Source organism: Callospermophilus lateralis, chromosome 6, assembly GCF_048772815.1.
Source record: "Callospermophilus lateralis isolate mCalLat2 chromosome 6, mCalLat2.hap1, whole genome shotgun sequence".
Lineage (NCBI taxonomy): Eukaryota > Metazoa > Chordata > Mammalia > Rodentia > Sciuridae > Callospermophilus > Callospermophilus lateralis.
Window position 1 is genome coordinate 99,516,653 of NC_135310.1, and position 26,532 is coordinate 99,543,184.

At 34.8% G+C, this 26,532-nt stretch overlaps 1 protein-coding gene across 11 annotated transcripts in view; it reads left to right on the forward strand.

Annotated features, from left to right (window-relative positions):
* The window catches only part of Dst (dystonin), a 345,440-nt gene that overhangs the window by 300,482 nt on the left and 18,426 nt on the right, over positions 1-26,532 (forward strand). For all 11 annotated transcript variants that reach the window (XM_076858540.2, XM_076858545.2, XM_076858542.2 and 8 more), the window contains 16 exons: positions 989-1,111; positions 1,253-1,354; positions 2,876-2,977; positions 4,909-5,082; positions 5,396-5,551; positions 7,963-8,160; positions 8,497-8,625; positions 9,945-10,115; positions 10,836-10,991; positions 11,185-11,391; positions 13,762-13,881; positions 16,256-16,425; positions 20,019-20,178; positions 22,692-22,886; positions 23,385-23,513; positions 25,605-25,748. In XM_076858540.2, the coding sequence (XP_076714655.2) occupies positions 989-1,111; positions 1,253-1,354; positions 2,876-2,977; positions 4,909-5,082; positions 5,396-5,551; positions 7,963-8,160; positions 8,497-8,625; positions 9,945-10,115; positions 10,836-10,991; positions 11,185-11,391; positions 13,762-13,881; positions 16,256-16,425; positions 20,019-20,178; positions 22,692-22,886; positions 23,385-23,513; positions 25,605-25,748 (2,436 nt within the window). The remainder of the gene's footprint in view (positions 1-988; positions 1,112-1,252; positions 1,355-2,875; positions 2,978-4,908; positions 5,083-5,395; positions 5,552-7,962; positions 8,161-8,496; positions 8,626-9,944; positions 10,116-10,835; positions 10,992-11,184; positions 11,392-13,761; positions 13,882-16,255; positions 16,426-20,018; positions 20,179-22,691; positions 22,887-23,384; positions 23,514-25,604; positions 25,749-26,532) is intronic.

The window sequence follows — 26,532 nt, forward strand, 5'->3', positions numbered from 1 at the left end:
AACCCAAATATCCTAGAACAGGGTATGCAGCTTTTTATGCCCCAGCCTAGCCCAGACCTATTTCCAAAAACTTCTATTCTACGCTTCTTTACCAGAGTTCCTCAATTGCAGTAGTTAGAAAGGGTCATCCCCCCAAACTCCTGTGCTTTTCCTAGCATCCATCTGTGCCTTTGCACACTTTATTCCCTTACCTTAGAATGTTCTTTTGGCCACTTTGGTGACAAATCGTATTCAAGCTTCAAGTTTAAGCTCAATTATTACCACAACCCCCCCCATGTAACTCTGTTTTTGTATAGTTAGCAGAATTATCTGCTAAGAATAAGTTACCGACTTTGTTGCCATAAAACTTTCAGACTCTACACATAGTCTGATTTATTGTTGCTTATACCTCTGTCTTTCCTGATGGACTGTGAGCTCCTTGAGGGGAATAACTAGATCTATTTTTCTTTATATCCCCAGTGCCTTAGGGCTTGTATTATGCTTACTAAATATTTGATAAATTAATTAATGTTTTTGCAGTTTATAAGTCGTACTTAGAATAAATACATTAAATCCAAAGCTTCATTACCCTAAATCTACTAACATATGTTGATTTGTATAAAGTCTTTGAGCTTATATTTTAATTAAGTCTATTTTAAATGCTTATTGTCAGGCATATTTGGTTTGAAAAACAAAATTTTCCTACAGTTTACAGTATGCTGATGTTTTTCAAAATTTGTTCCTATTTTGTTATAGTATTTATTATTTATTTGTGTTCTTATAATAAAAATGTGGCATTGTTATTTAAATGGTGCCATTTTTCCTTTAAAATATTTCTTCTGTTTTTATGTTGAGAAAATTTATTGCAGAAATTTAGGAAATGGAAGAAAATAAAAATTATCATGATCCCACTTCCTAGAAATAATTGCCATCAGTATCTTTTGTATACATCATTTTAGTTTCAGGGTGGTTTTGCTTAACATGTAAGGCTGTCACTTTCTTATTCTAGGCCATAAGGGAAGAAATAGATGGGCTACAGGAAGAGCTGGACATGGTCATTAACCTGGGTTCTGAACTCATTGCTGCGTGTGGGGAACCTGATAAACCCATCGTCAAGAAGAGTATTGATGAGGTACAACTGGCTTAGTTTCTACTCTTATCAGATGCCTTTGTAACAGTTTAGTTAACTCAAATATTTTTAACTAATATGTTTTAACAACTAGTTAAAAATTTTGAACTTGACCCTAAAAAACTTATAATGTTTATGTCATAGTTAAATTCGGCGTGGGATTCTCTAAATAAAGCTTGGAAAGACAGAATTGATAAGCTCGAGGAGGCCATGCAGGCTGCGGTTCAGTACCAGGATGGACTGCAGGTAAGGTGGTTACAGTGTGTCTGCTGGTTATAGCTGAAGAAGGCATCATACTAGTTGATGTCTACAAAATTACATATTGACACAACCCAAGACTGCAAGTGTGCATGCAGTTGTGGCCAAATCTATTCCTGTAACTGTCCCAGCTACTCCAGTTCATGTTTGGCCTTCTGGATGACATTTCTGGCCTTCCAGGTGTATAGATTGAAATGCGTATCTAAACACATAGTGAAATTTACTTTAAAAAGAAATCATTTTTTTTAAAGTGAGCATAAGTGTTCCCTCACACAATTTTTCATACATGATTTAACACCAAACAGTGAAATGAAACCGAGACTGAATTTTGTTCTGAAGTTGAGTGGAATGAGATGAAAGGAGTAAACACTATCTAAAAATATCACCAAGTTTAAAGTCAGAAGTAAAGAAATTTGATTTGAAGCCAATGTTCTCCATGTACTAAAATAGATTTCCATTTTGTTAAGTCATAATCTGGTGTGTAAAAAGTGTTTTCTTCTTTTCATATATATAGTTTCTTTTAATAGTTGTTTTTCACATCTCTTCAAGGTTGTCAATCAGTTCATTAACCATTTATGAGTTGGTGTTTTCAATACCCAAAATTCTCTTCAGTGGAGGCCAACTCAGGGATTTTTCTTCCCTACCTTCCTTAACTTTGTTCCATTTCCTAACAGGCTGGCAGGAGTTTAATCTTTGATCCCTCTTAGCATATGGAAAAAACCTCTTTCTAAGTATTTCCATAACACTGAGTGAATATTCTTTTTAATGTTCGGATGAGAACATCTTTTCCTTTTTCATTATGCCATTTCATTTCTATATTTGTAAAAATAAATATCACCAGCCAGGGTTTATGTTAGCTGAAAAGGGTTTTGAACTTTGGAAATATATGAAAAAAATCATTACCAATAACACCTTATTAAAACTTTCCACCCATCTTTTTTTTTAAACAAAGTGATAACTTATTAGTTAATATCGAGTACTAATTAAATCAGGCTCCAGCCCTGTTGGTAAGGTCAGGCCATGATGGTGAATCTTTGAATTGCATTGTCCTCCAATAGAGGAGTCATAAGAGTCCTTCCACTGCTAGAAAAACAAGGGCCATCGAAGGTCCTATTGGTCCTGAGGAGCAGCTGGATTTACTAAAGACCTGCAGCTGGTGACAGTAGAGGTGGAAGGCCCCCATTAAAGACCTGCAGCTAGTGTCACTACAGATATGGAAGTCCCCAGGTACTTCTGAGGGTCCAAGGTATGATTAGGAAGTAGAAGATATTTTTTTTCCCAAGTTGCTGCTTAAGTTCTTAGGGTTCATTAATGGCAGCAATTTCAGATATTTTTCAAGATCTTCCCCCCATTGTATTGTCTGGGAATTTCATTAAAGCACAGTGTCACTTTTTATATATTTAGTGCCTAAAAAAAAATGGTGAGTTAAGACTTTTCTAAAATACATAAGATATTGTAGCACCTTCAAATATACTAGTATATTAACATATACACTAATGTGTCTTTCAGGCAGTATTTGACTGGGTCGATATTGCAGGTGGTAAGTTGGCTTCAATGTCTCCAATTGGAACAGACCTTGAAACTGTCAAGCAGCAAATTGAAGAACTAAAGGTATGTGTGGCAGCCACATCATTTACCAAAGACTTTCTTGCATTTTTCTCTGTTTTGTTCTCCTGATGCTGGGAATTGAACCCAGGACCTCATGCATGCTAGGCAAATGCTCTACCACTGAACCATATCCTAACACTACATTCTTAAGTTTTCAAGTCATCAGATTCCTAACATGAAATAAATTTACATTTTGCTTTTAAAACGGGCTTAAAATAGTGCCTACACAAAGTAAGCAGTAGCTAAATGCTCATTAAAAAAGGAAATATACTAGTTATTTTCTTGTTATTTTGTTTATTATAGAAAAGTAGGAGAATACAAGTAAGCTAAAAGGAGAAAAAACAATTTTTCTAAGTTTCTTAAAATATGTTGTACCCAGAAGCAACTACTCTTGAGATTTGATGTATAGTCTTTCAAATATCCCCATATTGGGTGCATGGTGGAGTGTGGGGAGTGTGTCACCAATACACATGCAGCAACATTTTTTCTTTAATATGTTCTGAGTAATTAATGGACACATTCATAGTATAATTGTATTTCCCAAGATGTTTGTTTTGTAAATGTTTACTGGTTTCCATCTGCTTTCCTCTGTCATTTTTGCTTTTGTGGTGCTTAATTTCCAGCTGTGAAAATGGCTGGACTGTTTCCTCTCTGGATTCTTCTGTAGAGTGATTATTTACTGAAGTGAAATCAGCTATTGCCTTCCTAATTGTTCATACAGAGACCACTATCAGCGAAGTCCTTTAGATTTTGATATAAAATAATTAATTATCTGACTTTAGAATTATGACATTTTCATCTGAGTCTGACAGACTGTTTCACGTAGAAACAAATTTTTCTTCTTGAGAATTTTATGATTACCATTGTTAGACTGAGATTATCTTGTTTTACTTTGCCTTGTCAAATAACAAGCACATGACATACTTTATATGTACAATTACAGCGATGAAGGAGAATTTATTTTGGATCCTTGTGTTTATTTATTTCAGGTGGTTTTAATATAGCAAGCTGGTTAGGAGAGAAAACTCTGAAATCAAGTTGTCTAGGTTTAGGTTTGAGTTCATCCGCTTGCTAGCCAAATGACCTCAGGAAAGTTTTCTGACTTCTCTATTTTTGTGTCCTTAGTGTGAATGGAGGATGAGAGTATTTCCTTATAGTAATAAGTTAGTTGAGTAACTTGATCATAGTAAGTACTCACTGTAATTTACTTATTATTTTCATATGTTTGAAAGAAAATTAAGGAACTGCTTAGCCATTATTTACTATTACAGATTCAAAAATTTTATGAAGATATTTTATGAGAGGACAATTTTCTGTTACAAGCAACCATTTTCTAACCTGTTGATTGGCAAAGCCAATGTTATTAACTACATGTTTGTAATACAAGAGGCACCATGTCAGGGAATAGTGTTCCTCTGTGTCAGCCAAGGGTGAAGTGTAGGAATGACTAAATATTAATGAATGTAACATAACCACAAAAAAAAAAATTATCAGGGGATGCAAGATTCATGTATGTTTTAGAGCAAGAAATACTGAGTTTCTTAGGTACATTGTTTTCTGGTTTTCACATATGTTGATATATATTTTATATTCGTCTTTCCTATCATTTCAAACTCATTTTTAGTGTACAATTAAATATTGGAATATGCTCGGACTTCTAAATTTATTCATTTTGTTGTAGAGAACAAAAATAAAATATCAAAATTTAAATAGAAATATCTTTTCACTAGAAACAATGAATAAAGAGGAAACATTTTCCTTAATTTTTTATCTGTATTCTTCCATCAGTTAATCCCATGTTTAATTTTTATTCCTTCTCACTTCCCTACAATAGGAAATATGAATTAGAATAAAGATTTAACCACAGAATTTTTGTTTGTTTAAAGTTACCAATGTGTAAAAAAAAAAAAATCCCTTGTATCTTTCTGTCTTAGCAATTTAAGTCAGAGGCCTATCAACAACAGATAGAAATGGAAAGACTGAACCATCAAGCAGAACTTTTGCTGAAAAAAGTAACAGAAGAAAGTGACAAACACACAGTTCAAGACCCATTAATGGAACTGAAATTGATATGGGATAGCCTGGATGAGAGAATTATCAACAGACAGGTAAACACCAAGACTTTGGTTATGAAGTTAAGCATTGTTGATTTTAGGCATTAATGTAAAATAATTACTAAAAATAAAATCAGGTAATTATGGAAATAAACTTTGGAAGTCCCAGATTCTCTTATTAGAGCTCTTTTTGCTTATGCCATTTTTTTAAAGAAAGAAGATCTAACTAAAAATGTGGAAGTATATGTTGATTGGGCTTTCAGTGGGATGTGCTTATCAGCAGAAGAAAACAATTGATTTTTGCCCTTTTTTTTTTTATAAATATGGGTCATTCATATGGATCTTCTTTCTCTCTGCTTTCTCATAGCACAAGCTGGAGGGTGCTCTGTTAGCACTGGGTCAGTTCCAGCATGCTCTGGATGAGCTCTTGGCATGGCTGACGCACACTGAGGGCTTGCTAAGTGAACAGAAACCTGTTGGAGGAGACCCTAAAGCCATTGAAATTGAACTTGCCAAGCATCATGTATGTAGATATTGTTACGTATTATGTTTCTTTTCTATGCACTTTTAGTGTCATCAAAGTTTTTGGTATGTTTATGCATTTTTCAAGGTTATGATTTTAATATGAGTTCATATTTGATATTGGTAACTAAGGATTAGACTACTTAATAGGCTCTTATTACAATGTTTTTCTCATTGTTCAGTATAGTCCTTATCAAATACAGCAGAGATGGGAAATTTGTGGCTAAATTTTATTGGAGCTTCATGGCAAACATGAATGATTAAAATTCTTAATTATACCTGTTATTGTGTTAACTTCACCTATTTTTAAAAGTTGTTGGGCATAGCCTGAAAAAGTCAGGGATTCAAAATGTTGTTGTTTTGACACAGATTTTGTTTTTCCTCTGGTTCCTGTCTCCACTCAATGTCTCTTAGCCTGCTTGGGTATCTAACTGATTTCTGTCTGTACATCTCTTATTATGTTGTGGTTTTTTCATTCTATCTCAGTCACTCTTATCTTTGACTGGCTTTTTGTGTCATATTCCTTTCTAAATCAGTTTTTAAAAACATTTATGTTTAAAGGAGTTTTTTTGTTTTTTGATTTGAAGCTTATGAGTTGCAAGTTGTTAAGAGACTCATGCAAAATCATTTTATGTCATTGTCATCTTTGTGACACTGGTTGATAATTCCTAGCAGCAAATCATTCCCTATTTCTTGAATCACTAGACTTTTATAAATGTACAGTAGAGTTTACCCTAACATTCCACAGTCTTTCCTAGACTTAAGCATTTACCTTACTAATAGTGTCTTCCAAGTCCTGAAGCTGAACTTTAAGTAAAGTTTTCCTGATTATCAGAGAGGTAACATTTAATAATTTACTTTTATTAACATTTTAATAGTAAATGTAAAATGCAAAAAAAAAATAGCATTTAAGATAACGAGATACAGTTTTTGACTATTCTTACTTTAGTTCTCCTTCTTTCATATTTTTCCTCATGCTAACAACTCCCTAGTTTAGATTCTTTCTCCTCTTTTGCCTGATCCTGTCTAAATGGATAGTCATTGACCAGCTATATCTGATTAAGAAATTAGGATTATTTTGCATAATTAGTGATTACATAGAAGCTTGTTTCATTATTTAATGTCTGTATTATACCTTTGCTTAAAGCAAAAAATGACTGATCAGACTAACTTCATAGAAACTAAATGTTTATTTTCATAGTGTGAGTTTATAGATGCATTTATGTTTCCATTAACCTGGTAGTTGTTTTAAAAAGTAACCTACATCAGTGATATGAACTACATAAAATATATAGTAGAGATGGAAAGATGAGGCACAGATCCACTTTTGGTGAGGGGTCTGGAAGGACCTTCTAGTTTTGTTTATCTATCTTTTGAGCAGTTAAAAATGGTTCCTTTTTTCTTTCCATTGCTCAAAGATCAAAAGTTAGAAGATTTAGAATTCTAACAGAGTTGCTGGAGGAAGGAAGGTAATGTTTCCACCCCTTCCTCTCCTGCAGTCTCCTGTAGACCGGACCATTTAGAAGATTGCATTTTATAGTATTTTCTTTTAAATTTGGACAAGAACATTTAACTCTTCCACCTTGAGAAAGAATTCCTACTATTAACATATCAAAGTACCTGCTTTCTATAAAGATAACTCCTTATTCACTTGGTTTTATAGCCTTTGGAAAACACTCCTTCACCAGATGCCTTAGAAAATGAGTGAATACTGTCAGAGAACAGTGCTCTCAGATGGCTACTGGCCTTCTCTGAAATCCCTATCTTGATTCCCTACAAACATGTGATATCTGACATGGGCTGAGAGCTGAAGTTCTTTTTCTTTACCATTTTCAACTATGAGCCAGTAAGCGTAGGGGAGGATTATAATGGACCCTTACAATATTACATTCCTTTGAAATTAGCAGTTAATTCTAGTGCCCCTCCAATAAGAGAAAATAAAGTAATATTTTTTGGTTACTTTCTTTTCTTTTAGAAAGCTAATTATAAAATATCTATATTTTAGAAGTGATAATTTTATGTTTGAAAATGGATATTGAAAATGAATATATAAAAATATTTCTAAATTAAGTAATTAAGACATAAAAATTAATTTTGATTCAATAAATTGAAAAAATTTAGAACCTTTAATGATAATCTCCAGATATGTAGTGCATCAGTTGCAAGGTCATTGTAATGGGAAGAACTGGCAAGGTGTCCTTACACAATTATTTCAAGGGGTGTTGGTAGACTAAAACTATATCTAGGAAAGCTATAAAGTGAAATGAATTCCATCACTTTAAAACCTCACGTTAGATCTCTGCTTTAAGGTTTTTGTTTCAGAATGTCTCATAAACAGAAAATACAATTATGTTAAAAGTGGTGTCATTGTGTTACCAACTGGCAAACATGATGTTATCTTAATATTTTCAGGTGCTTCAAAATGACGTATTAGCCCATCAGTCCACAGTGGAAGCGGTTAATAAAGCAGGAAATGATCTAATTGAATCAAGTGCAGGAGAAGAAGCAAGCAATCTTCAGCACAAGCTCGAAGTTTTAAATCAACGCTGGCAAAATGTTCTGGAAAAAACAGAAAAAAGGAAGCAGCAGCTGGATGGTGCCTTACGTCAGGTGAATAAAGAGACTAAATCCTGAGATTTAGTCTGTAGTGTTCAAGACCAAAATAGCATGGGTTTCTTTCAGTAGTTCGCAGACTGCTGTTTAATTTTTATACTTTAAGGAGAGTAGTAGAAATGAGTGTGGATAAAGAACGAGTAAAGAAGAAGGCACTTCAGTTTTTAGCATAATACTCTTATCTGCTGAGCTGAGAGGCCAGGCAGATCTAATGGTACCTGGCCATTGAGAATGCAGAGAGGGGCTTGGCAGGCTGGGACTGTTTGAATCTGTTTTCTGCTTTGAAAGTGAAAGTGTTTGTGGCTCAAACTTAAAACTTACCTATCACTGCAGGCCAAAGGGTTCCATGGCGAAATCGAGGATTTACAGCAGTGGCTTACTGACACAGAGCGTCATCTGCTGGCATCCAAACCTCTGGGAGGTTTACCGGAAACAGCCAGGGAGCAACTTAATGCCCATATGGTGCGTACAGATTTCCTACAGCTCTAGTCTCAGATTAACAGATTGACCATTTTTTGTGGGCCCTGGTGTTATGTTATATATAATAAGAAGAAGAGGCTTTAAAAGATACGTGATTTTATAGCAGAGATTATCATGTATAAGAAATAATACAAGTTATCGATTAAAAATTTTAAGTCAGAACGTATTCTTTATTTCAAAGATTAATGTGTCAGCACATGAGGTTTTAGAAGTCAAGTTATTTTTTAGAAGCCAACATTTCCCCCAAAATTGATAAGCTCAAATGGATAATGTTATAATACTGTGCAGGTTTTAAACTGTTGGGCCTTGAAGTAAAAGAAAAATCTCCAAAATAAATCAGAATATACTTAAAGATTATTGTTTTTTTCTATTTTAATTTGTTATATATATCAACAGAATGCATTACAATTTATATTACACATATAGAGCACAATTTTTCATATCTCTGTTTGTACACAAAGTAGAGTCACATCCTTCATGTCTTCATACATGTACTTAGGGTATTGATGACCATTGTATTCCACCGTCTTTCCTACCCCTATTCCCCACTCCCTTCCCGTTCCTTCCCTTTACCCTTTGCCCTATCTAAAGTTCATTTAATAAGCATGATATTCTCACCTAGTACCATGGAAGGCTGGAAAATATGTTCTTGTTGTGTTAAAAGAAGATACTTGTGTGTCTCCCCTCTCCCCTTTTGTACTGGGGATGGAACCCAGGTGTGCACTACCTCTGAGCTATACCCCAGCCCTTTTTATTTTTTATTTTGAGACAGGGTCTCACTAAGTTTCTGAGACTGGCTCCCAACTTGCCAACCTCTTGTCTCAGACTCCCAAGTAGCTGGGACTAAAGGTGCACACTACTGTGCCTGGCTAGTAAAACCTTTCTTTTTCTTTGTAATATTTTTTTAGTTGTATTTGGACACAATACCTTTGTTTTATTTATTTGCTTTCATGCAGTGCTGAGGATCTAACCCAGTGCCTCACACATGCTAGGTGAGCACTCTGCACATCCCAGCCTGTGAAATATTTCTTGACAACATGAAAACTATTGCTTCAAACTTTGGCATGCAGAATGCATTGATAATGATAGCACCATTTCTGAGATTTCTCAGTAGACTGGAAATGGCTGTAGGTTTTGGTATTATTTCAATATAGTAAAAAGTTTAACTGCGTGTCATGATTGTTCTTTATGCCAGAGGAATGAATATTTGTTGAGGAGTTTGGAATTGATGATCTGGAAAGATTGAATTTTTAGATTTTATTTTCTTTAAAGTCATATAACTTCAAGGTATCTCAATTTAGGAAGTCTGTGCTGCCTTTGATGTTAAAGAGGAAACATATAAGAGTCTGATGCAGAAAGGCCAGCAGATGCTTGCAAGATGCCCCGAATCTGCAGAGACAAATATTGACCAAGACATAAATAACTTGAAAGAAAAATGGGAATCAGTGGAAACCAAACTCAATGAAAGGAAAGTATGTGCTTTGATTAAAATAATAGAACCAATGTTTTAGTTGGTTTGTTGCATGGATTTTGCTTTATTTCTGAGTTTAGAACTATCAAGAGTAGAATTTTTAGTAATTCATGTTTAAAAAGGATTCTGTATGCATTTGGGGTTCCATGGCATCAGTTGAACCTAGTATGCTGACACAAGAGAATAAAGAGGTATCTATACAATACAGATCATAGCTCAAGTGTCATTCAGGGATATTTTTAAATATTATCAAACTCTCAAATTCTAATCACACCCACGAAACAAAGAAAGAGCAAGAGATTCTACTTGGATTTTATGGGCATTTACATAAAAATTTGATCCAAAAGTGATTACAATTTATGTTAAATTATGAATTTTTTATCACTTTTCAGAAATTTCAGAACAACAATCTAAGAAATCTGTAATGCTGGGAGTAATGCTATAAGAAAATTGTCCATTAGCACAGTTTAGTGTATATTAAATATTTTCTAGCTGTGGGAAAATACTTCTTACTAGATGGAACTTAATAAAGAGGTTTGATTTGCTAGTATTTTAGTGAAGGCCCATTATAAAAAAGTAAGCTGACTGTTTGGTTAATATGGATACTGTATTCATAAAGTGTGGAAGGGAAAGGAATCTGCAAAGAATGATTAACCTGAAACAAACCAATAATATAACCCAAACCCTTAGGCATCAAACACTAAATAATCTGCCTTCACAGACTAAACTGGAAGAAGCCCTCAACTTGGCAATGGAGTTCCATAATTCCCTCCAAGACTTCATCAACTGGCTCACCCAGGCTGAACAGACCCTAAATGTGGCTTCTCGGCCAAGTCTTATCTTGGACACAGTCTTGTTTCAAATTGATGAGCACAAGGTATGTAGTGACTCAAGTGGATAGCATTCTCCTTTCAGACGCTGGGCTCTTTTCATGGGAGAAGTATGAATTTGGTGCTTGAAAACCTTCTGTTGACCATTAAAACAATTTGAGCTTTATGACACCAGAAGCATTTTTAAGATAGATCCATTTTTCTCCTGTTTCTAATTTTGTCCTTTTTTCTGGGGGAAAGGTTTTTGCCAATGAAGTAAATTCTCACCGAGAGCAGATAATAGAACTGGACAAAACTGGAACCCACCTGAAGTATTTTAGTCAGAAACAAGATGTTGTCCTAATTAAGAATCTACTCATCAGTGTTCAAAGTCGATGGGAAAAAGTGGTTCAACGGTTAGTAGAAAGAGGAAGATCTTTGGATGAAGCAAGGAAGAGGGCCAAGCAGGTAATAAACCTTTATAGAAATTCTCTGAACTTGGCACTGGATCAGTTCTAACTACTGAAATGTATGTTAGTAAAGTACTTTTGATTGCGGGCAGTGCAAGGTGTAGCGATCAGGAGCCACGTTGTTTATTTCCTGAAAAGATCATGGCCTATTTTTGCATGTTGACATCACTTTTTGACCTGGCAGCAATTTCAGGCCCTGGGGAACTGATCTTGAAAGACTGATTATACCTTGACCATTATCATTAAAGCTAAAAAAGAAGCTCCAAATCCTGTTATTGTGTTTGTTGATTTTTCCTTTGTTTTTTAGCCTCCACTCTCATATTTAGAGCAAGGGATCATACTTTATTTTATTACTAATTTCCAAGTACTTCCTAAGACAGTCTTCTTAAGGCAGGCTCAGTTACATGATATAACAAGTGTCATGGGAGTCAAGTATTTCATTGTTTATAGCTATCGGGATAAATTTTTTTAAAGTTTTAGAAATGGCAGATTGCATTAGAGAATTACATGCTATATGTTCCTTTTTGAGTGGGAGATATGACTTGTCCAGTGTTAAAAAGAAGCCTTTGGAACAGAGTTAGTTTCTGATGTTTCTTCAAAACTATATTAATTTGGGCTGAAGTTGTGGCTCAGTGGTACAACACTTGCCTACCAGAGTGAGGCACTGGGTTCGAGTCTCAGCACCACATATAAATTAATAAATAAAGGTCCATAAACAACTAAAAAATTTTTAAAAAAAAATTAATTCTGAGCCTAACATTTTTTTTTCTCTGTAATATGTAGCACATTGCCACCTGTAGTACAGGTATTTCTTGATTTTGGAACTTCTCATTTACAAAAGTTTTTTGGTACCAATACTCATCCTCTTTCTTCATTCTTCACTTAATCAATTTCCTGGTTTCATTTCATTTAACTTACTTCATAAACATTTTCCACTGTTTCACTGGTAATGGATAGCATTCCCTCTATTTATATGGCTTAAAAATAGCTTTGAAAGCAGAACCCTCTTTAGAACCTATGGTTTATATTAGTGAACTTAGCATCCAGCTGTTGCAACCTACGTTATTTAGTCTCAAACTACCTAACACCTTAACTATCTGTTTCTTTAATTTCTTTATTTTTTATTCTATCTCAGTTTTTGGCTTTAATGTAGATCATAATTATCTGACTTTGGCATTTTATGTGCTTTTCTGCCTGGATTTTTTCTTTTTCTATGTTTAAATTGATGAGAGTTTTGGGAGGGATGTGCAGAGAGAGCAGATTTGTAATGAGATAATCTCTTGTGGGCCCTGAAGCTCTGTGGTTCTGTGCCTGGATTGTACTCATGTTGTTAAATGTCTTTTTGTTATTTCATTATTAATGTTCTTTGGTAGACAAGTCTTTTATGTTGATTACTTTAGTTTTGTTATGTATATGTTCATTTTAGTTTATTATAAGAAATAATTTATAACCAGTTTCACAATTTGGTATCTAAAATTAGAACCTACTAATTCTTCTACATGATAGAAAAGAGACCTTGGCTGAAACCAAAAATATATATCTCCAGAGTGTGAGAATTATATTTTATTAGAACTGAAATATTGTGGGTGCTTGTACATATAAAACCAGTATGTGAGACACAGGCATTAATATGAGAATTTTGTTAGCACAAATGAAGATGTGGAATTATCTTTATGCTAAGTAGGAATACAATGCCTCTTTTTGTTCTTGTCACTTTTAAAAACCAATTTCCAAGCTTTATTCTTTCTCCTCCACTTTCCTTCCTTTTTCTTAACACATTAGAAGTTTAACACCTGGGACTGGGGTTGTGGCTCAGCGGTAGAGCGCTCACCTAGCATGTGCAAGGCCCTGGGTTCAATCCTCAGCACCATATAGAAATAAATAAATAAATAAAGGTATTGTGTCCAAATACAACTAAAAAATAAATATTAAAAAAAAAGAAATTAAACACCTTAGAAGTAAATCCACATGTGTCAAGAGACCACAGTGGACCACAAAACACAGCACAACACAACAAAAAGACCAAACAACATTTTCTGAGAATCTGTGTTTATTATTGAGCAAAAATAAAGAACAGGAAAAAAGGAAGTTCTCCCTGGAGCTCCTTAACTGGGTCCTTCCTATTTCTGTTCATGTCCATGCGTTGAATGGGTCACAACAAAATTACCATGGGGTACAAACATAAATGCCAAGCCCTGTCCAGACATTTTGTAATTTTCTGGAGAAGCTTTACTTTTTTCTTCTTCAAGGGAAATTTTGAATGAATGATATTCAATATATCCATTAATATTTCTATTTTAAAATATGCTAGATATCAAATACAGTATTTTCAAAAATTTCTGGACAAAGATGTGAATTTCTTTTACAGTTCCATGAAGCTTGGACTAAACTAATGGAATGGCTGGAAGAGTCAGAAAAGTGTTTGGATTCTGAACTGGAAATTGCCAATGATCCAGATAAAATAAAAACACAGCTTGCACAGCATAAGGTGGGTCTGTCATTAGAAAAGCATATTGTGCAATACATCATTATGTATTTCAATGTCACATCTAGATTCTTACTTGATTATGTATGTATTCATCACTAGAGAAAAAAGCCCACCCAGTATGAACCTATGTCAAATTTAAAACCAGTTGCATTTGATGTGAGTCAGGCAGCAATAATGTCTTTACTTTTAATGACTGTTATATTAATGATTCAAGAGTTAATTGCTTAAAAAAATACAAAATTAAAACTGGGAGTTAAGGATGTGACTCAGTGGTAGAGCACTTGCTTAGCACATGCAAGATCCTAGGTTTGATGGCCAGCATTACCAAAAAGAAAAAAATAATAAAAATAAAACTAGACTTCCTCTGCAGTCTAAAATGCATAAAGAATTTGTAGTGGTTTGAATGTTGGCATTGGCATTTCGATTTTCATATGCCCTGCTACCCAAGTCTTGCATTTGTGTCTGTTTACAGTTCTGTTTGTAAAGTGATCACCAACCGTGAGGGTGAGGATGTGGGTAAAAGGAGAGTTGGTTTCTTGCAAACAGTTTTACAGTTTTAGGCATCTACCTATAAATCACTGCTTAAAACATTGATAACTTTAAAAGGTTGGAAAAATTAGGAGCAGTGTCAGGTTCATTATCAGAAAATTCTAGCCATCATTTTCACCCAGGCGGGCTAGGCTCACAGGGTCACGACCAGAGGATGCCTGGAGGAAACACATTGAACATCTGTTCTTGGCTGAATGAGGGCTTATGATGGTTTGTTCTGCTGGCAGCTGGGGAGCTGCCACATCCAATCTTGGAAACACAGTGACAGTGAACAGCACCTTCCATCCTTCCCCTCTGATGGAAAAACAATAGCCTGTTTCTCAAGATAGAATGCCTTTTATGAATTTGAACATAGAGGACTTGTAGTGTTATGAAAGTATATTGCATAATAGAGAATCCCAGATAAAGAAAATGCACAGAACTAATCTAACAGATCCTTTGTTTTGCCCCATATTGCCTGTAGCCAAAGTCAGCTATTTCTTCAAGACACATTTCAAGGTAGTCCATTATTAATTTTCAAAGAAGTCTTTTGTACTTATTCATCATTTGGGGACTTTTGTCTTTTAAAAATACTCGGCTGTGATATTATGTGTTTACCGTGTGAAGAAAGCCTTTATCAATACCGTGACTCTAATAAACACAAGCATTCTGTTCAGAATGCATGAAAAAATAACATTTAGAATAATAAACTATAGAAATAGCATGATATTATAAATATTTTAATACTTTGAAATTTCCTGATGTAGTTGCCTCAAAATACATTTTGTGGGGCTGGGGTTGTGGCTCAGTGGTGGACCATTTGCCTAGCATGTGTGAGGGGCTGGTGTTGTAGCTCAGTGGTAGAGTGTTGGCCTAGCACGTGTAAGGCCCTGTGTTTGATCCTCAGCACCACACAAAAATAAGTAGAATAAAAAATTTTTATGTCCATCTACCACTAAAATTACATTTAAAAAAATGCAACCTGGTGATATATGCCTATAATCCAAACTACTCAGGGGCTGAGGCATGTGAATTCAAGAACTGTCTGGGCCATTTAGCAAGATCCTGTCTCAAAATAAATAAAAAAAATATACTATTTTGTCTTGTAATAGGACATTTAAAGTATAACTTTTAAAGGCAATAAAATCTTATTAGATCATTGTTAACCTTGAGATTATGTGAGAAAATTGCATTCACAGAGCATTTTGCTACCTAGTGTGATTCTAATGTGCTGCTTGAATTGAGAATCACTGTATTATAATTGCCTTGATATTTTGTAAGGTTGTAAGCTACCCATTAAGTTGACCTTTCTTTCTTCTCCATCCATGAGGTTGTGCATTCAATGGCAGTTGTCTTTTTTTCCCTAGCCTTCTATTAAACACTTACAAATACCTACTATGTACAAAATGATAACGAAAGGCTTGCAAAGACAGTTCTTTTTGTCTGTAAATGCTTATTATTGAGCTATGTAGAAAGAATATAACTCATTCCTCCACACATAGAGATGTGTACATACACAATCATGAAAGTCTAACAGTGTAAAAGGCAGCAAGGTATAGATGTCATGTTAGCAATGTAGCCATTAGATTCTGAAAGAGCAATCTGTAGATGTTCTAAGATATAGATAGGGCTTTGTATAGCCAGAGAGGAAGGATATAGGCTTCCTAAATGGTGAGAATGGCATAAGCCATGGGCCCAAACATCAGAATCTGGAGGGGCAATTCTTCTTCCCCTTCATCTTGGCTCAGAGACTCCATTTGTCAGGGATGCCTCTTTAGTGCCTTTTATCTATTTTGTTTATTAATCCCAAGTAGAAATGCACATTGTTTTCTTGTTAAATATATAGGAGTTTCAGAAATCCCTTGGAGCCAAGCATTCTGTCTATGATACCACCAACCGAACTGGCCGTTCTCTGAAGGAGAAAACCACTCTAGCTGATGACAACCTGAAGCTGGATAACATGCTGAGTGAACTCAGAGACAAGTGGGATACCATATGTGGAAAATCTGTGGAAAGGTAGGATGTCCAGCCCATTTATTGATTCTTGGTTTTAATTCATGTGCCAAAGGAGTCTTATTAAGAAAGTTGGGGCTTAATCCCACATGATGGAGATTAGGGCCTACTTTTTCTTCTATTAGACGCAGGGTCTCTCATTTTATTCCTAGGTCTTTGATCCATTTTGAATTGAGGTTTGTGCATGGTGAGAGATAGGGGTTTAATTTCATTTTGTTGCATTTGGATTTCTAGTTTTCCCAGCACCATTTGTTGAAGAGGCTATCTTTTCTCCAATGCATGTTCTTGGCACCTTTGTCTAATATAAGATAATTTTAATTTTGTGGGTTAGTCTCTGTGTCCTCTATTCTGTATCATTGGTCTACCAGTCTGTTTTGGTGCCAATACCATGCTGTTTTTGTTACGATTGCTCAATAGTACAATTTAAGGTCTGGTATAGTGATGCTACCTGCTTCGCTCTTCCTGCTAAAATAAAAATCTCTTATTTTTCCAGATGAATTTCATGATTGCTTTTTCTCTTTCTATGAGGAATGTCATTCAGATTTTGACTGGAATTGTATTAAATCTGTAATAATCTGTAATAATGGTGAATAGAGAGCCTTTATCTTGGGAGCAAAACTTTACCCTTCACACGTCAGATAAAGCACTAATCTCTAGGGTATATAAAGAACTCAAAAATCTAAACACCAAAAAAACAAATAACCCAATCAATAAATGGGCCAAGGACCTAAACAGACACTTCTCAGAAGATGATGTACAATCAGTCTAAACAAATATATGAAAAATGTTCATCATTGCTAGCAATTAAAGAAATGCAAGTCAAAACTACTCTAAGATTTCATCTCATTCCAGTCAGAATAGCAACTATTATGAAAACAAACAACAATGAGTGTGGGTGAAGATATGGGGAAAAAGGTGCACTCATACATTGCTGGTAGGGCTGCAAATTGATGCAATCACTATGGAAAGCAGTATGGAGATTTCTTGGAAAATTGGGAATGGAACCACCATTTGACCCAGCTATCCCTCTCCTTGGTCTATACCCAAAGGAGTTAAAAACAACATAGTACAGGGACACAGCCACATCAATGTTTATAGCAGCACAATTCACAATAGCTAAACTATGGAACCAACCTAGATGTCCTTCAGTAGATTAATGGATTAAAAAAATGTGCCATATATACACAATGGAATATTACTCAGCAGTAAAAGAGAATAAAATCATGGCATTTGCAGGTAAATGGATGGAGTTGGAGAAGATAATACTAAGTAAAGTTAGCCAATCCCCGAAAAATCAACTGCCAAATGTTTTCTCTGATATAAGGAGGCTGATTCATAGTGGGGTAGGGAGGGGGAGCATGGAAGGAATAGACGAACTTTAGATAGGGCGGAGGGGTGGGAGGGGAAGGGAGAGAGCATGGGGTTAGAAATGATGGTGGAATGTGATGGATATTATTATCCAAAGTACGTGTATGAAAAAAAAACAACAACAAAGTACGTGTATGAAGACAAGAATTAGTGTGAATATACTTTGTATACAACCAGAGATATGAAAAATTGTGCTGTATATGTGTAATAATAATTGTAATGCATTCTGCAATCATATAAACTTAAAAAAGAAAGTAGGGTGTCCTTTAGGCAGTTTGGTTACTTTGTAGACCTCCCTCAAATAGAAGTTAGTGGTACTTTACAGGGACATTATAGGGACCTTAGATAACTTCTTTGCCTAAGGGACATCTGCTTGTCCTAAATATCCATTCACAGAGCACCTGTTCTGAGAAGCCTTTGCTGTTCATTATTATTTATTTTTAACTACTCATTAGAAGGAAAAAAAAAAAAAAAGATACCTTCCCCAGTCTCTGTCATCTCACACTTGACTACACAAACTGCTCTGACTGGTCTCCCCAAACCTGCTTTATCCCTCCTTTCATCTACCTCCATGGAGCTACTTAGGATGATTTTTTTGTTTAAATGCAATGGGATCTTATCATTCCTGCTTCATGCCCTTCAGGGCCTTGCTATTGGATGTGGATAAAACATAGGCTCCTTAATGTGGCATCCAAGGCACTACTGATCTGGCCCCAGCATTCTCTTCAGCCTCCGTTCACCCCTTTCCAGTCTCCCTCTTTCTCATTACACTTTTGTGAAGGTACAAGACTTATTTCAAAAATTTCAAAAAAATTCAGAGTACTTAAGAAAGTACAAAGTACAAGAGTTCAAATATCTTGTAAATGTTTTTAAGCTTTCTGTTGAGCCTTAGTTTTAGTTATTTTTGCCAAAAGGGTTGAGTATACCATATCTGAAGTACTTAAGAAGTTTTTTAGATGTTGGAATATTTGCATTTAAAGAATGAGATATCTTGAGGATGGGACCCAAATCTAGACATGAAATTCTTTGGTTCATATATGCCTTATACACATAGCCTGATGTAGTGTTTCGTAATAATATTGAGCTTGCCATAAAGTGTCATGGTATAGAATTTTCTACATGTGGCATTGCATTATTCCTCACAAAGTTTCAGATTGTGAAACATTTTTGGATTTTAGATTTTTGGATCAGGGATCCTCAACCTGTATCCAGATTAAATAAGGGCCCCTGAAAATTTAGTTTTTGTTTTCCTTCTGATCTCCTTTAGCATATTTTTGCCCTTTTACATGTGTACATACAAATTGTGTGTGTGTGTGTGTGTGTGTGTGTGTATATATACATATATATATATATATATATGTACGCACATACTTTTTCAGGGATGAATGGCATCTTTTATGTGAATTTCATGTTCTTTGCTTTTTGATGTATATTTTTAAATAAAATTTCTGTACATGATTTTTAGAAAGTGTTCCTGTTTCAAACAACTCATAAATTAACAAATGTTATGTTTTCCTTTCACTTTTTTATTTCCAAAATGTTTATTTGTCAAAATTCAAGTCTTAATAATAATAATAATAATAATAATAATAATAAAGATTTTTCAGTTCTACAGAACTTCACAATAAGTTTTTACATTATTAGTTTTTTTTATCTTCTTCCATCTCAAAAGGACATCATTTTTGCAATGTCATATAAATGATTTTGTTTTAACATTTCTGAAAAGGCAAAAAGTTACAGTGATGAGGAACAGAGCAGTGAATGCCAGGGCAGGGTGTGACTATAAGGAAAGAGCATGAGGGGCTTGGGAATGGTGAAACGGTATCTTGATTATGGTGATGGTAATATAAATCTGTACATGTATTTAAATTCATAGAGCAGCATACTAAAACAGTCAAGTTTATTGTCTGACCACCTAAAGCAAATTTTTAAAAACCTTTTTTAAATTATGAAGGCATGTTTTTATGAAGAAACTCAAAAATCATTAATTTCCAAAGTTTATGGTAATGGAATTTTCCTGGAACAGATGTCAGGAATATTTAAGTAATAACAAAACTTTTATAACTTTTTTTTTACGTTCTATGGAAAGCAAAGAAACAGCAGTAAATACCTATATATTGTCCCTTCTCTTGAATACCACTCACCCTGCATAAATGAACTTCATATGTTCAGACATGTTAAGGCAGCTCTTCTATTCCCAGAGTAATTTTTCTACCCTTTTTCCCCAGACAGAACAAATTGGAGGAAGCATTGCTATTTTCTGGACAATTCACAGATGCCCTGCAGGCCCTCATCGATTGGTTGTATAGGGTTGAACCCCAGCTGGCAGAAGACCAGCCCGTTCATGGAGACATTGATTTAGTGATGAATCTAATCGATAATCACAAGGTATTTTCTGGGACTTTTATCTCATTTGCTTATTCTGAGTCTAGAGGGGTGTGTACCACTTAAATTAGCCCTTTAAAAATCAGGAGACTGTGTCATAGTACATCACCATCTTTGTTGTTAAAATTTGCGTACTTCTGAGCAGAAATCAGGAAGCCAACTAAAAAAGTGCTGGGGAAGCACTGGGAATGTTGTTCAGTAGTAGAGCACTTGCCTAGCATGTACCGAAACGAAAACCAAAAAGGTGATAGGGGAAAATTACTTGAGTTATTGGTGAAATACTTTTGTTTTTGTGCTTTAAACCCTGTTTCAAGCATGTTTTACTATCTTTAGTTGTTCATCTAAATAATTATATAATAAAATTTAAAATCATTTGTTCAGTGACCCAGAACTAGGTCATTGCATAAATGTGCAGATTTGTGACATGATCCGTGGGGGTCATGATTAAAGCCCTTCTTTTTTAAAAGCTGTTTTAACCTTGTCCCTTGAACTATAGCAATTTATGAGTCACCAGCATGTGCTATGAGGGATTTATTATTTTTTTCAAGATAATTGGTTTGCTTGCAATCTCCTGATCTGTACGTTAAACTGTCATACAAAGATAAATTTGAAGTGCCCAGCTGATAGTAGTGTAAGTTCCTAAATTATGATCAAACGATATAATACAGCTTAACCTTGGAAACACCATGAAACATAGTACTAATATAGAATGGTTATGTTATTAGAGTTGACTTTCTGAACAAATATCTTATAGCACTCTGACTTAATTCTGTTGTGATTTTTTAGTTCAGAAAATGTATACATTTTTAAATGTTCTCTTTATGTTTCCCTATTTTGATTTACCAGTCCTTCTTAAAATAATTGGTTCTTTGGCATATTTTTTTCCTTTTCTGTTTCTAGTCTATGATTATACCCATTAAAGAGAGTTTATTATACTAGAAAATTAAAGAATAAATAAGGAACATTGACAAGGCCTACAAAAATTACAAATCTTAAAAATTACATTGCTTTGCTTATATTGAAACAAATGTTTTGTGCATGATTAATACAAACTTTTCCATTTCTTGGAACTCATTTAGTGAGTAATGGATAGTATAATGTTACTTTTTACATAATGCCATTTTTATAAACTCACTGTCTAAATATTTACTGCCCTAGACACTTGCCAATTTTTTTATATGTTAAACATCACCAAGAATGAATTAATCATTTAGCATTAGTAATACAATTGGAAGGCTCAGGAAATTTCAATAAAAGTACATTGGAAACTCTAATCAGAACTGTTGGGACTAGTTTCATCACAAATGGAATGTTTAGATATTGTCCCTTCAGTGCTTGTGTGTGTGTGCAGTACATATGTGTGTACTGTCTGTCTGCAGACACATGTCGTTTAACAGTGGTTGAGTAAAATCAAAGAATTAACTATACTGTGTTTGGATTCTTGGATGGGCTCCCTTTTGTGACTGATCTGAGTCTCAAATAGAAACACATAGATATACCCAATGGTAATGTTCATTTGGGGGGATTATTTGAAAAATAAATTAATTTTATTATAGACAGAAGGTTGGTTATTTGAAAGCTCTACTTTTATATACAGACTCTTAGATCAGAAATAAAGAATCCTGGAAATTCCTAAATAAATCTGTGGCCAAAAGAAACCAACTTACTGCTTGGCACATAGAAGTTCATCAAAATTAGGAAGGGGGAAAAAAAACTTAAAAGCTTTTTCCTCTAATATGATAAATAGAAATTGAATCATCTTGAATGAATATGAATTTATTTAGGATAGGTGCCATAAAGACAAAGGTGCTCTATAAAAATGAAACAAAAAAGGACTACTTGCCAGCTCCCTGTGGATTCCCCATCATTATCTTGGAGACCTCCATGATGTTCATCAGGACTGCTTAGTCATTCATTTGTCTCTTCATTGTGTCCCCTGAGTAATGCAGTGGCCAGCATGCATGTGGCAGTCACACTAATAATTTGGGAGGAATTGGGACATCCTATCAAAAGAATCATAGAAAAAAGAAATTTGATGCATCTGTGTATATAATTGAAGTAAACCCTGACTGCCATTATTTAAATCCAGTATCTTATTTAAAAAAACAAGGCATGCATATCTTTTTTCCCTCATAAAAATATTACAAGATTAAACAAATATATATATAAGACTGCATCCATTCTCCGGGCTGGGATTGTGGCTCAGCGGTAGAGCACTCACCTTACACATGTGAGACCCTGGGTTCAAACCTCAGCACCACATAAAAATAAATAAATAAAATAAGGGTATTATGTCCAACTACAACTAAAAAGAAAATATTAAAAAAAAGAGACTGCATTCTTGGTGTTCAAATACAAGCAGTTGGTCATTTCTTAACCTCTGAAGATTTGTCAAAAATATGGTTATTGAATTGTGAGTCTTATGTGTCTGTATGTATTGTTTTATGCATATGTTTCAGATAGCGCATGTTACTGTTGAGGCTTTAAAATTAATTTTCAAAATTTTCTCTTCTCAGGTTTTCCAAAAAGAACTGGGGAAGAGGACCAGCAGTGTGCAGGCACTGAAGCGCTCAGCCCGAGAGCTCATAGAAGGCAGCCGGGATGACTCCTCCTGGGTCAAGGTCCAGATGCAGGAGTTAAGCACGCGCTGGGAGACTGTGTGTGCCCTGTCTATATCAAAGCAGACAAGATTAGAAGCAGCTCTGCGTCAGGTAAAAACCATGCAGATAATAACTGGGTGTTATGAGAAAAGTATTGAAACCTCAACAAAAATGGCTGTAGTAAATAACTGTGAGGATCCTCTGTTCTCAATATGGACAGTCTAATAGCCTCATTGCCTTGACCTCTCCTCTGCCCTCTCTCAAGACTTTAAATTAATTGCAAAGGGAGGTTTACTAATCTTCACCTCAAAGTGCTGCTTGAGTAATTTTTCAGCTTGAACGTACAATGGACTGCCATTCATTTAAACCAAGTTGTGAAATTGGTGAATTATTCTTCATATAGGCCTTATTGATATATGAGATATTTTCTTATATTTATAAAATGCAGCACGAGGGAGTAATGTACATAATTAATCCATTTAAATTTAAGACTTGTTTTTTCATTGAGGGGAAGAATCTACTATACAATTCTGCAAATTTTACTAACAGACATATTTGGAAATCTTGCTTGGTGTGTGTGTCTGTATGTGTGTCTGTCTGAACCGTTAGGCAGAAGAATTTCACTCTGTGGTACATGCCCTCTTGGAATGGCTGGCCGAGGCAGAGCAAACCCTGCGTTTCCATGGTGTTCTCCCAGATGATGAGGATGCTCTCCGGACTCTCATTGATCAACATAAAGTGAGTAATTTCTAAATGTTCAGTAAAACTAAAACTAAATGAGAAAAAAATCAAATAAAGTAGAGAAAATAGGCTCAGGATTACAAATATCAAGTATATGAATATTTTCCTTCCTGAGAATTAATAAACATCTGGTACATTTGAGATTGTATCTCCATCCTTTGCTTATGTATGTGTGTTCCCATACACATACATTCATACATGTGCAGCTGTCTTTTTGTTTCCTCATTAGAGAAAGTGGTAACTCTAGAATTAGTCACTGTGTTTCATGCCTTGTAGGAAGCACATTGATCTTTTTAGGGAGTTATTTGGCTTCCTACCCAAATTAGTTCATTGTACTGCACTTTTATGTAGATTTTAAGAATGAAACTTCCTCAAAGAGCAGTTTGGCATTCATAAAATTATACCAGTAGAATTACAAATCAATAATTTGGATGTTTATAAACAAGACAAGTAATTTAGTAAAATTTAAAGTCTTTAAATTTTATTTTTAAGCCTCTCTGACTTCTGTTTTTAATCAAGAACCTTTTAAAATTTTTTGTAGAACATATTAAGTAAGTGCTGGGATTATATATTTATATTTTTTAAATTATAAATTTAAGAAATGAAATTCCTAAGTAAATAGATGGTTGAATAACTAACCAAGTTAAAATCTGGCCATTGAATTTTCAAACCAAGATCTTTCCCATGTCGATGCATGGAGTTAACAAGATTCTTAAGAGAATGGTCCAGATTGCTCTTAACAGATGTTTTTTAACCTTTGACTCATTAAATCAGGACTTTGCAGTGCAAATACTCAAAGTAGTGTTGATGTCAGCATTTCCTATTAACTTTAAAGGATCTTTTTAACACCACTAAATAACCTTGCCTTTCAAGGTCAGGGTGGAACTATATTATCATTCATTCCACTTTAACATGGATTACATCATCTATAAGAGACTCCTTATTTTAATTAATACCCTTTCTCAAAGAGGATTTGGCTAACCTGTAGCAATGAAATATTGCCTTGTCATTAATAAAAGTGCACTAAACTTGTACAACATTATCTGGAGGAATGAAATGCAGTAGATATCTTTTAAATTTGGAGGCTTAACTTAAAGAATAGGACAACTACATCAAATTTATTATAAATTTTTGATTCAGCTCAATATTTAAAAATCTAGGTTGTATTATATTGCTGTGAGCTGACCACCAACCAGCACTGAGGTCCACTAACGTACTAGGGTTTGGATGTCAGAGTAGCAGTATCTGCTGGGCACCTGTTGGTATCGCTGCCCTCACAGTAGGACTAGTAAGCAAGTCACCAGAGTAGGGGGCGTGGTTTTTACAACAGATTATTTTATATTAGTTTTAACTAAATCTTTAAATAAATGGCATGGAATTACCTGTAAGTTTATGAAGTGTTTATTAGTAATACTATTTTACAGTAACATTATTCATTCTTGTTCATTTTCACTGCATCCCTTTCCACATTCACCAAAGAAAAACAGATTGTGTAATTTAATTTCTTGGCACCAGGACTAAAGACTTCTTAGTATAATCCAATTTCTAAAAATGTCAAGCTTTCCCATGTAAGTACCAACCACTAAGGTAACCCTGACTAGATCCGAAGAGCACAGTGTGGCAGGGAGTGGTCCCTCCCATCTGGTTTGGGGCTCTTTGAGGGCATAGAGTAATTAGAAGTGTGTGATCTCTCTGTTTTCCTCAGGAAGTACAGTTGTTATTGACCTATGGTTTTCTCTTCCTACTAAGTTATTTTTTTTTTACTCTTTCATTTAAGGACTGTATTGGGGAAAATTAAAATATTTTTTAAAGTAGGTTAGGATATGAAATAGGTAGGTCATGTTATCAGAGCACATTGTCAATAAAGCATGACACATTATCTTGTACTTATATTTTGACATACGTGTTAGAAAATACTTAATTTATCATTTCCCCCCTTTCTTCTCTAATTAGTGGATTATTTCCAACTGTGAATAAACAATTGAAGTTCCTGTTTATTTGTTTAACCCTAACAGTAAATAAACAGCAGCAGAGTTTTTTTTTTCATCCAGTGCCAACAGCTAACTGAAGTCTTTGTTTCTGTTGTAGGAATTCATGAAGAAACTGGAAGAAAAAAGAGCTGAATTAAATAAAGCCACCAGTATGGGTGATGCTGTTTTGGCCATTTGCCATCCTGACTCCATCACCACCATTAAGCACTGGATAACAATCATCCGGGCCAGGTTCGAGGAGGTCAGTATGTTTCAAATATCTTCACAGGAACAGTAGCTTAGAGATTTGAGGGTGTGGGAAATTTCAGCTATTAAGATGCACTTGCCAGCATGGGAAAGTGAGGCCTTTCCATGGAAATCATTCCTTAAAATGCTTTCTTTTGTGCACTATCAGTTTCTGAAATTCAATTTTCTTGTAAAAGTTAAAGGAATTTGCAGATATGTCCCCATAACCTTAAGAGGCTGATATTTGGTTCATTGGAAAACATTTTTTCTCACTTCCGGGATTCAGAGCAATATATACTTGTGAAGTGAATTAGTATAATTTAAATTAACTAAATAATTAGTATAATGTAAATTAACTCTACTTCAGTTCTCACCTTTTTTTTTGGGGGGGGGCGGTGGTAGTGGGGATTGGACTTAGGGATTGCATGTGCTAAGCAAGCTCTATACCATTCAGTTGCATCTTCAGCCCTTAACTATTTTTTATTTCCACTTGGTACTACATGAAATAAGCATATTTGATCCTTCAGAGAATGCATATTTGCACTTAAATTAGAAAGCAAAAGAAAGCCTAGGTGATTGTTAGACAGGTTTAAACTGCCAAAGATGACAAATATCCTAGAGAGCTCCCATTCCTTGGGGTGGGTCTTCGTGCCACCAAAGGGGACTAGAAAGATTGGAAGCATTTTGGGTTTACCCCAGAGTTACCCTCATTTTAATATGAGTTGCCCTCATATTAAAAAGGTGTTTATTGTATATCAATATGATTATTCACTAAGTTGGAAGAAATTTCTGTTTCTCCA